General features: G+C 40.5%; 1 protein-coding gene across 2 annotated transcripts in view; it reads left to right on the top strand.

Moving 5' to 3' along the window:
* Nucleotides 1–12,686, top strand: part of LOC134539945 (neurogenic locus notch homolog protein 3-like) — a 133,152-nt gene that overhangs the window by 96,198 nt on the left and 24,268 nt on the right. For both annotated transcript variants that reach the window (XM_063382319.1, XM_063382320.1), the window contains exons 4-6: nt 1,801–1,855; nt 3,675–3,798; nt 7,877–7,946. In XM_063382319.1, coding sequence (XP_063238389.1) covers nt 1,801–1,855; nt 3,675–3,798; nt 7,877–7,946 — 249 coding nt within the window. The remainder of the gene's footprint in view (nt 1–1,800; nt 1,856–3,674; nt 3,799–7,876; nt 7,947–12,686) is intronic.

The raw sequence follows: 12,686 nt of genomic DNA, 5'->3' as shown, positions 1-12,686 counted from the left end.
TTGGCGCGACATGGCGGACACGTACACACGACGCGAGGATGATGATCTTCCAGACAATCACGTTCGAGCGACGGTGCGACTGGAAAGTTTCGTCTTGTGCCATCGCTTCGCGGGCGCGACCTCACTGAAATGCTTGTCAAAAAAAAAATCGTTGCATGTTATTGGAACGGATAGCCCAATTTAATTAATAAAAAAATATTTATTGCATAGTATCTACACCATTTCTTAAATTAAAATGATCGACCGCCCTCAAATTAGCCACGTTTTTAATAGTTTCTCTATTTACTCTTCGGCTCAACACTGACTCTCATTACTAGAGACCGGAAAAATTCGCGGTTTCGATGGCCTTCAGGATAGACTGCACATTTACATGTACACTAGGGAAAATAACGCAAGTTCATTGGTAATTGGAAGTCGACTTGTGAGTCGTCTCGGCTGGTTTGTCTGTGATTCGATCCTTCTTTGGTTGAGAGTTTTTAATTGGTTGAGATTCGTCCAGACGAACAGTAAGCCAATAGCAAAATCATAATTAAAGTTATATGTATTTGAATTCTAGCCTATCGCCGAATGATTCCGCAACATTTTCAGGTCTCTACTCATTACTGTTCGTATTCTACTTTACTCTACGTCTCGGGCCCAACACACTGCTTTGCACTACTCGCCGTCCCCGAATGTCCGAAAATTCACACACGAATCTCGTCTCTCGTCGCCCGCTATCGCTCGCCAAGACGTGACTCGCCCTCTTCGCTTCTGTACTGCATCGCTCCGAGGATTCGCCCCAGGAAGTCTCCGTCCGTTCACACCAGTCGGTCCGCCCCACGTGGAATAAATATCGTAGCCCTTCGAAGTGTCGCGTCATCAGAATCCTTTACTTTGCACTTAAAGATCCAAGAACATTGGCGTCCTAGTTAAACCCCTTTCACGCAGACGAGGAACTAGAAACGTTACGAATCCTCAGTATACTGATATAATTTCCGGGCTCAATGGAAAAGCGCTGGGGAACAGGGTAGTAAGGCGACGCTGCTAATAGAATTAGGTATGTAGCGGTAATAGAGGGACGTGTGCTACCTACATGCATGAATGACTGGCCAGCATCGTCACTAGAGTCCTCATAATAGTATTTCATGCACTGAGAAAATTTAGTACTACATAAAAAAAAAACTACAGAAAGGTGCTGTAATTCACAAGCCAGTACTAGCAACAAAGTTATCCGTTATTTATATGTATACGTAGGGACACCTGTATTTCGCGATTTCCTTTCATGTCAAGGTATTTCACAAAACACTGTAGCTTTTTCTAAGAGTCATGGCAAATTGTGAGGGTGCAGCAGTACGGTGACCACATTCTCATTGGCCCCGTCAAGAGCGGGACGACACCTCTCACCGACCTCAGCCAATAACCGCAGGAGAAAAGCTCAGTATTTTGTGAAATACCTTGACACGAAATGTATTCGCGAAATACAGGCGTCCCTATGTATACGTTACATGCATTGCAGGAACAGTAATATTGTACCTAGCTTTTTGTAGTTCTTAAAATAATAGCACAATTAAACATATTGCATTGTTAATAACAATCATTTTTGACCAGATTGTCCAATTGGTAAATCATTTTAAAGTATTTTAATTTAATTTTATTGTTTTAAGTACAACGCAAAATAAATTAAAACTTATAAGTAGTTTAGAAGTGCTTTTCAAGTCATTGTGACGTTAAGTTGAGGAAATTATTTTGTTTAATTACAAGCAAAACTGATAGTAATTCCCACGAAAATTGTCTCATGATTTCGGACGGTTTTGGTTTTAGATGCAGAAGAAGCTAACTACATAGACAGGACGCCTCAACGCTACCTCCCAGCCCTGTAAGTTTCTCAGCCAATGAATGCTAGCTTCGATTGATTTAAGGATACCTATAACATTAATATGGTTTTGACACCTATCAATGAAAATAATGTAGCTAGACGTTAGTTTAAATTTGTGTGCAATTTTTCAGCGTTGGTTAGATGTTAGCTCCAAATTGAAAATTTTTACCATGGGTTTAATTAAACATCAGTGATCAAGATTTAATCAACAGTGTCTTTTATCAATTGTACAGTCATACATAAATCAGTTGAAAATATATTAGTTGAAACAATTTTTTTTTTTAAATTTTTCATGAAACTGATTGCTTGTTTGCCTGTCGTCATTCGCATCCCAACTAGAAAATCAGGGTTCGATTACTGATAGTCAACATCAGGTCACTGATAGTTAACATTGTGGTGAGACATCTTAGCTGTGTTTGTGAAGACAAAATAACCTTATTTGTAATTGTGGCTATTTACAGACTTCCTACCTCCTGTTATTTATTTATATAAAATGTGTTATATTTGGTGTTCTTATTTTCTAGTTTTAGAAGGGATTTGCGTGCTGAAATAGAAACATTTAATACTCAAGCAATTAATTAATTTAGAGGCCACAGAGGGGTGGAGGTATGTCTCACTATTTCTGAAAGAGTTTAATCTATATTCTTTGAAAATTACCTATTAAAAGGGCTGAAACACCTTTGATGGACTGTCTTAACCATTATTAGGGAATTAGATTGCTACAGGCAGCTTAAAAGAGATATAACATAAATTTAATATTCTTAAAGAATTAACAATTTATCTACAAATAAAATTAAGTCACCGTATAATTAATACATTGTAAAAATGTTCACTCATTAAAACAAATTATATATAGTGGTGACATGAAAATAACTTAAAAATGACAAAGTGGAAAACGTAGAGTAATTTTTTAATTTTCAGTTAGTTTTCATGTAACTGCTGTATATGCAGTTGTAACAAAAAAAAATCCAAACTCCAAAAATGATAATGTTAAATTTTTCTTTTAATACGGTTTCGAGCGAGCAGATATTTGCGGGATAATTTGGCGGGGGGGGGGGGGGGGGGGGAAGAGACCCCATGAAATTTCACGGGTTATTTTTTTTGTCAATTGTTAGACTGCACACATCTATACCTAAGCACTGTTTTGGTGGTTGGATCAGAAAAATTTTTGCCGCCACTCCCCTCCACGACTGTGGGCCAGTCAGCTCCAAAGCTAGCAGCGGAGTTACCCAATCCCGCAAAGACCAGGAAAAAAAATTCGCTTTCTATGATGTACCTTGAGGATGGACTCCACAAGCCTGTACAAACATTGGGAGGATAAATGTCTAGAGACCGGAAAAAATTCGCTGATTCATTTCGCGATAGGGCAAAATACAAATCGTTATACCTTAACGCTGCCTCTGCTATTGGCTCGCAACTCACCTGGATGACTCTGGACCAATGAGAAACACCCAACCAAAGCTTTATCGAATCACAGGCTGCTACGCTGGGACGTCTCACAAGACAGTAGCCAATGAGTGGGTGGCATTTGACCCGAGTGTGCGTAGAACTTTGGAGTTCATCCTACAGGTCATTGAACCCGCGAATTTTTTCGGGGCCCCTATAAATGTCACGTGTGTTGTGTTGGTCGGCTGCTGGCGCGGGAGACGCCTCGAACTAAGGTATTCGGTCCGAGGGCTTCTTCCTCCCGCACACGGAACTAGTGAACCGGAGGTCGTCCCGCCGCGAAACTCCCGGTCTGTGGACGCGATGACGCGGTGCGGCACAGGACTGTGTTGTTGTGAGATGCAGGGGTGGCTGTGGTGGTGTTTGACCGCAGCCACCGGCAGGGGTCGTCGCGGCGCTCCACCGCGGGGCTGTACCGCACCTGGCAGCGAGGCAGCGTCCACATCCCGTACCGCGGCGCCGTGCTGCCGGTGCCCGTCGCCTCCGGGAGGAGCCAGGTACACGTACTACCCCCTCTCTCTGCTACCCGGGTCACTACCCCCAGTAGTCAACCCGTTCCCCGAGCAGCTTCCCAGTGCGAAAACAACGTCCAGTTATTTCGAATATTCCATTATCTTTTCCAACATTTTTGAAAATATATACGTACGCTCTCCTGATGAAAATAGGCAAATTATTGAAATTCAATGTTTGGTTTCTTTCTGCTGTTACGTGTTGATTATATATATATATATATATATATATATATATATATATATATATATATATAGCTGCTAGACCCACAGAAACGGAAAACCTACTTTCCCTCCCTGTTTGGAAACGCCGGTAAACTTGTTAATGTCCAGATTACAGAGAAAGCTACAACACGATTTGTGGCTGACGGCCCAATCCTAGATGTTAAATAAAAAAAAAAAGAGAACTATTGAACCACTTAGGTACCTCAAAAGATGCTTGCTGCCTTATCAGTGGCAACACCCGTCGCGACCAAGAGTAGAACCTGGAAAGTTGGCGGTTCGTGAGGCTAGGTAACCACTTCGATCTCACAGAAGCGACGAGAGTGCGTTTTAAGACTCGCTCCGCAGTGACACGGAAGCGGAGACGGATCACGTAAACGGAGACGTATCTCACGGACGGAACAGAGTTTCTACAATAGGATGACTCGCATACGGACACGAACCTGCACGCACGGATTGGCCCGGCAATTGCAACCCGCTCTTCCGTTTACGTCGCTCCGTGCGACCAATAGATAGAGACCGGAAAAATTCGCGAATTTCTTTCGAGACAGGCTGGAATCCAAACTCGTTTAGCTTAATGCTGTCTTACCGCGAATGTTTCCATTCCCTACAAATAGAAGCCGAGTATTTAGCTGGAAAGTGTCCTTAATATATATATTGGTCATCCTTTCTGACACGCTTAGACTTATTCTGGATGATGGAGGAGTATTTGTGAGAGTTGTACTCCAATTTATACGAACGGCGTCTTTATAATATATTGTATTTTTTATTACATTTCAAATGGTTTTAATTTTCAGTTGTACGTTTTGAAAAGAGTTTTTTTTTATCTCTTGCGCATTTTTCAATTTTTTTTAATCTATAATTTTTTTGTGCTCTAAATCACATCTTATATTTGGTATTCTTGTGCACCATTTGACGGTCTTAATTATTTTTTTTCGGTGGCTGGAGCTAATTAATGGCTTCGATTACGACGTATCGAACTAAGCCTCTCTTTATTGTACAAGTAGAGCAACCTATATACAGGGTGGCCATGAATATGTGTTACACATTGACAGGGATGGTAGATGTAGATGTGTGGAAAACATTTTTTTAAGAAACCCCTGTCCGGAAAGGCATCCTTATACCTGAAAACTGCGCAACAAAGTAACAGGGGTAGGATAGTCAACTAGGCGACAAGCCAGTGAAAACATGTTGTGTTGTCTTACCTACTACCCGATTTGACGATCAGTGACCTCACGAGTCACCGTGCATGTGTTACACTCGCTATTGTCGCAGTTGCAGAGGCCGATATGCATTTAGTGTATGGTGCAACTGGCGGCAATGGAAGAGAGGCGGAGAGACAGTATCGTGAGAGGTTCCCTAACCGACGGCACCCTGCACACACAATGTTCGCACGCATTGACCGCCGTTTGCGGGAAACGAGTTCGCTGAGCATCACGAAGCCAGCAAGTGGTTCGAGAAGGACAATACGGACACCTAGCTTTGAGGAAGAGGTGCTGGAACGAATTCAGGACACACCATCTACCAGCACACGGGCGATAGCACATGCCATGCACGCCTCCCGTCAATCTGTTGCACTGGCATTAAAGGAACAACTTCTGCGCCCGTATCATGTACAGAAGGTAGACCTTACAATAAGCTGATTTTCCTGCACGACATGCATTTTGCCGATGGTTGCTGCAGTGCTGTGAAAACGTGCCACAGTTCCTACAGCATGTGCTGTTCACATACGAGAGCTGCTTCACCAGGGATGGCTTGTTCAATACCCGTAACACTCACGTTTGGGCCGAGCAACACAGCCACACGACGTATCCAACCCGCCACCAACAGCGATTTTCAGTGAACATCTGGGCTGGGATACTAAATGACAGTGTAATAGGGCCACTTATTTTGCCACCACGTCTCAACGCTGCAGAGTATCTGCGGTTTCTGCGCGATGTTTTACCTGACATGTTCGATGACGTCAGTCTTGATATTCGCGCCTCATTGTGGTTCCAGTGTGATGGAGCACCAGCTCACTACGCCCTCAGTGTTCGTGACCACCTGAACAGAGCATTTGGACAGCGGTGGATAGGACGGGGTGGTCCCATTGCCTGGCCACCGCGTTCCCCCGACCTCTCGCCTTTGGACTTCTACCTTTGGGGCCATGTTAAGTCCCTTGTGTACGCCACTCCTGTACATACCAGGGATGGACTGGTGGGCAGGATAAATGCTGCGTTTCAGACCATAGGAAACACACCAGCTGTCTTCGCCGATGTGCGACGCAACCTGTTACGGCGCTGCACTGCATGTATAGGGTGTGGCGGAGGACATTTTGAGCAGCAAATGTAAAGCGTACGAATAAACCTGTATAAATACAGATACACATGTGTCGTTATTGACATTCGCCGTCACCGTCCCTGCCAGGTTACCTACCTACCCCTGTTACTTTGTTGCGCAGTTTTCAGGTATAAGGATGCATTTCCGGACTAGGGTTTCTTAATAAAATGTTTTCCACACATCTACATCTACCATCCCTATCAATTTGTAACACATATTCATGGCCACCCTATATATATACATATACATATTCTTTCAACGTTAGATGGTTTAAGAATCTTAAAGCTGCGGCACCATTAATAGTATAATAGGCTCCAAACACTTGATTATCGTCTCGGTGCTCATGAATTTGTATCACGCCGAAGGCATAAAATCAAAATTAGAATAATTTAACGTTAATTGTTGACCGGAGAAGAACGTCGCAAGCAAAGACGATGCATACTTATGTCTCGTACACCTCCTTAATTTCCTTAATTTGTGCTTGGTTTTACGTCAGGGCCCTGCACACGCTGTTTGTGAGTGTTCCACAGTGCTGCTTGGCTCCTAAAAGATGTATTTTTATAAATTGTGCAGCGAGGGGATTTACGAAAGTTTGAAATTTTTAGATAGTGATAGTTTTACGCATTGTTAACAATCAGTTATAAAAAAACTTATATTTACTTACGCATAACCCAAGTCATTGAAAATCCTTTAAAGTATCATTTAAAAACATTCCTCAATATATATTTTTTAAAGACAGTACAAACCATGTGATAGGTGCTTGTTGAATTCAGGGTCGAGGCTTTGAAGATGTTTGTGGCAAGATATGTCGAAACGTCGAGCCGACCGCGATTTCAACGGACGCGATCTGGAGACACAGGAGATCCAAGAAGCAGCGTGTGTCTGATTCTGGCAACGAACAAACTACGATCTAGAATTATGTGTGTTTGGTAGTGCATTTTTGACGTGACAACGTCTAATAAATCGATGAACGCCGGCTTCACGCACGAAAAAGTGTCCCGTTACGCACATTTTCCCGTTACGCTGTGTCCCGTTACGCTCATTGTACGCTTGTGCCGCATCTATCTCTCTTCCACTCGATTGGAACAACCATCGATTTGACTTTTTCGAGGCACATTAAACTTGAAACACTCCCATTCGTTTCCTACTTTTCCTATCATCGTCCTATCCTTAACAGAATAACACAGATTGGAAGAAGTTAAATAGCAAACATGTATAAAAGTTAAGAGTTCAAATAATATATTCGTTAAAGTAATAAACATACCTATTTGAATTAATGAGTGCAAATAAAAGTAAATGTATCAATTAAATTGTAGATTTCATTTGACTCCTTCTTTGTATCCATAAAAAATAGTGATAATTCAATGAAAATGATTCAATGTCATTCATAAAGTTATGCAATCATTTCATCAATGTTTTGTTATGACGTTGTCACGTTAAACTATCGTCCGTAAACCGACTTTACAGACAACCAATTTTTTATGAAGTACAAGGAAGTGACGTGGCGATGATTCTGTATTTCCAGCTGTACAGGGGCACCATCACCACCACGGTGATCGCGTCAGGAGAGTCCAACGAGAGCCAGAACTCCGTGGGTATGTAATACTGCATCAACAGCATGGTTGGTGAAGTTAGCAAGTCCATCTTCCGAGTACCTACTTGATCTCGAGTCCTCGAGGGTGGTATCCCTCAATTATTATGCTTCTGTAAATCAGTGTTAAAGCTTAGGACTTTAAATCAATTCGTTACCCAAAACAGCTACAGTGACTTATTCATAAATTGCCTGATCCATTTACTAATTGTTGTTTTAATTTGTTTGAGAATCTTCAAGGTTCTGGTATGAAAACAGGACCATGTAATCATGTGCATGTGCCTACGCAGAATTAAATTTTCGGGATGTTGTGGTGGGGGGGGGGGGGGGGGGGAGGGGGTGCATAGAATCACTTTGCCCGCTGTTTGCTTTCAAATTATTTCCTTTCGTTCGTGGGAATGATAAGTATTTATAGTTTTTCTTTTTTCTTTAGGATTTCGGGTTTTGGCTTTGGCGAGAGAGATATATTCTTCCATCACCCTCTCTTCTGTGTATGCCCCTGATCATGTGGTATGCATTTTTAATTTAACCGATGTATTAATGCCATATGATGTAAACCTCTTTATTGATAATATTTAAACACGAAATCAATAACATTTTTTTTAAATAAAAGGCTTCAAACATAACATTTTTTTAGCGTTTCTTAAAAAATGAATATATTTTTATTTATAAATTAAATGATAAAAATAAAGCGTTTTTGGACAAAAGTTACTCGATTGTGTAATACAGATCCATTAGGGTCAAAATTGAGTTAGCTGGAATCTCTTTTCATATCGCTTCCAGGTTGGACTGTTTTTGGATGGGTAAAATCTTGTGAGTTCGCGTCACCGACATACTGTTGTAGCAGTAGGCGAACTTAAATTAACCAAGTGAAAAGTGTAATTTCTGTATACTGTGCATTGCCCAGTGCACAATACCTAGGTCTGACATCACTGGTAAGTCATAGCTAGTTAATTAATTTTTACGTAATTTTTAGATACCACTGACATTTGTTGTGACTAAAATGATGTAAGAATAAATGGTATCATGCGGACATTATACTGATATAATACCCAAATAATTTTCTTACGTACATTTGACGTAGAAATGATGGTATTTTGCACAATTAAAAACAAAGTTTCAAGTTTTCACTTCTGTCGACAGTTTCCATGACTGCCTATATTTTTACTTATGTAAAGAACATTGTAATATAATAATGCTGACACTGCTCAGTAAGCTTAAGGTTTGATTGTGGAAAGTATTTACAGACTGATTTTAGCTGTTTAAGGATAACAAAGTTACAAACATACACTTAATGTTGGCGGGAACCTTATAGTATTAAATGTTTAATGAATTTGAACAAGATAGGCAGTTTATTTAATAAAATTCCGTGTCTAAAATCATTTACAAAGCCGAGATCTATTGGACTGAAACTTTTAGTTTGAAAAATAACTGAACGACAGCGCTACGTTTGTAATGCTTTAGAGAACCAACGCGGTGTTAAATATCTTTGACGCCAAGGTAAGCCAACACAGTTTTCCTGGCTGATAAATAATAGGTATTTTTAAAGCTGCTTATGACTATGTTTACAAAATGTATTGAAGGATCTTTCACAGCGATAACATTCACTTCGGCACGCCAATGCGCTTAGTACAGCTCCCTATGTTCATGAAACATGCATGCGTGCATCTTGTCGACTCCGGCTCGTGGCTATAGCAGTTTCTGCACGCATGCGCATTGGACATTCGACCTGTCAAATTTCCGTTGTGTGATGCGAGTTTATTTCATTGCATTTCTGGTGCATAGTAAAATTTCACCCTCAACGCACCTAAAGAAGTATAACCTCGAAAACGCAGGCAATGTTAGTTCCGATCTAGGGGGAAATGTGACATGTTCAGCATGGAGGCATTTACTTACTACGCATTCGGTACCTCTGTTGTACGACTAGGTACAGCTAGCTCTGAGAAAACAATAGCACAGTTTTGTTTTACATAATTATAGATAGGTATCAAAAAGAGGAAATATTCTACCGTTTTTCCTTAAAATGATTACTTTTTCGTATATTGATAACGCTCAGAAGTGTTTCTAAGAATTATATTTTAAATTTGGTGTCCAAGTTTCATATTATAAGTCTATTTGCAACATTTTAACACATGAAATTGTTCGTTTACGATGTTAAATTATTTCACTTCACTGGTGAGTGCTGAAAGATTCGTTTACGTTTTTTAAATATTTCTTCATCGATATCTGGTATCAATAAAACAAAAAAATTAAATCAAACTGGGAAGTGAAGTCGACACTTGGCTTGCCATCTCTCACATTGTTATTTAATATTTACGTAACAGGATGTTAAAATTATAGAACTTCAAGAAACTTTACTTCAAAGGGGTTTGAAAAAAATGCTATTTTTGCATTATCAGATGAAAATATTCTTAACATCACATTTCCTGGTTGCCTACCAGAAAGAAGAACTATATGGATACATGGTTAAAACTTTTTAGGTTGAATGCAATGCTGCAGGCGTCTTCATTTCGTAATTATAAAATATTTCACGTGATTTTTATGAAATAGTTTATTTATTTTAATATCAAAATGGTCAAAAACTTGAGGATTTTTTTTACGCATCCAGGAAGAACAACTGAGTTTTCCACGCGGACTAATGGAGAAGTCGCAATACGCGTAGTTACACAGGCCGCAAATGTAGACTTCCAGTGAAGGACCAACATGTTAGAAACAATCAAGGCTTTAGAGTCAGATTTTGAAGGTTCAAGTTAGTCATAAATATAAAAAAAATAGTAAGCAATGCTTCGGAAAGTCAAACTACCTAGGGTAAATGCGGGATAGACGCCACAGCGGGAGTGATGCCACACTCAGCGTAGTTTTCAGTGCACTTACTAGATGGTGCGGTCATTGCTTCCATAGTATCCCGACAGATGGCACAGTAATCCTCTCGCAGTCAGAGGCGCTTCTGTGAACGAGAAAGTACTGCGCTGGCGTTTATTCACTCGTAAGTATTGTTTCTAGCTTTGAAATATTTTATTATCTGTTCGTTATTTTGCTTTTATTAAACAAAAATTAAAATATATCTCAATATTATAGTTGTATGTGTTTGTTCCGTTGTTGAAACATACTATGGTAGTATATTTTGATATATCATCACTGTTAACACACTTTGGTGTAGTATGATGTCTTTCCTTGGATTTTGGGAGAGATGCCACAGCTTGTTATGGGGAGAGATGCCATATCGGCTATCAGTGGCGGATCCAGGATTTTGGTTTGGGAGGGGCTTGACCCAGCTGAGGCTAGGCTTTATCAAGGCAAACACTAAAACAATAGTGGACCTAGATGCTTTTGGAGGGGGCTTGAGCCCCTTAGCCCCTTCTCTGGATCCGCTACTGTCGGCTATATAAAATCACGTCTAGGGAGGGATGCCACATTTTTTATATGACTTAATATTCTATGTAAAAAAATAATAATTTCTCTACATAGTAAATTAATTTACCAGATTACCTAGGCACAAATTCTCCCATGTCACAAAAATGGCAGGTTATGCCTGGCTATCTTCATACTTGGAGAGGAATTCTGAAATATCTGTGGGTCAAGCTGAAGGACTGTCGGTAGCCAGGGCCCAAGGCATGTCTCGTCCAGAATCAGATGGGTTTTATAAGGTTCTGAAAGAAGTCATGGTTAGTCAAAATTTGATGGGTAAGCCTCAAAATATTTTCAACATGGATGAAAGTGGTATCCAGTTGACAATCAAACCAGGGAAGGTTTTGACAATGAAAGGTGCCAAGGATGTCCACATTTTGACTAACTGTAATTGCATGTTGCAATGCAGAAGGAGTATTTCTACCACCAGTTCTTTTGATGAAAGGTGTGAATAAGAATAAAGAATTCGTAGATGGACTCCCTCATGGATCAGATGTTTACATGAACCCAAAGTCGTCGTTCATAACCACAGAATTGTTTTTCAAATGGTTTGAGGATAATTTCCTACCCCGGAAACCTCCTGGTAAGACTGTTTTGGATGGCCATGCATCACATTACAACGCATTCGACATGAGTCTGGCTGACAAGAATGATGTGGTCATAGTATGTTTGCCTAGTCACACAACACAGGCTCTCCAGCCACTGGATCGTTCATTTTTTGGTCCGCTTAAGGTATATTACAAAAACGAGGCCAAAGTGTGGATGCAACATCATAAGGACAGAAATATCACTAGATATCAGGCTGTATATCTCATTGGCAAAGCCTGGGAGAAGGCAGCATCAGTTGGTAATGCAGTTGCGGGGTTCAAAGCAACAGGAATATATCCCCTTAATCCCGACATTGTACCAGAGCACTTTTATGCAATATCTGATGCATCTGTTTTCTCATTGACAACTATCAACACGCCACTTACTTCTATCAGCCCTGTTTCATCAGCTTCCACAACTCATTCTACAGCACTTTAGGCTGCCATTCCATCAAAATTTCGAGCCTCAAATCAAACCCCATCAGGATCTTCCACATTTGTTTCGACAACTTCAACCCCTGAAAGTGAATCGCTCCATTCACCAACGAAATATCTTCATGAGGTTAGTCCCGTGCCAACTTCTCCAGTTTCTCTCAGCAAGAAAAGAAAACAATCTGCAGCAGTTTTGACATCGCCAGAACACATTCAGAAATGCAAAGATTCCAAAGAGAAGAAGCAAAAGAAACTAGAAAGACAGCTCAACACCAATAAATGTAAGAAGAAAGTACCAAAGAAGAAAAGTAAACATG

This window comes from Bacillus rossius, chromosome 16 (genome assembly GCF_032445375.1).
Source record: "Bacillus rossius redtenbacheri isolate Brsri chromosome 16, Brsri_v3, whole genome shotgun sequence".
In the NCBI taxonomy this organism is placed as follows: Eukaryota; Metazoa; Arthropoda; class Insecta; order Phasmatodea; family Bacillidae; genus Bacillus; species Bacillus rossius.
The sequence above is the reverse complement of the archived record's forward strand: the minus strand, read 5'-3'. Positions and strand labels throughout refer to the sequence as shown.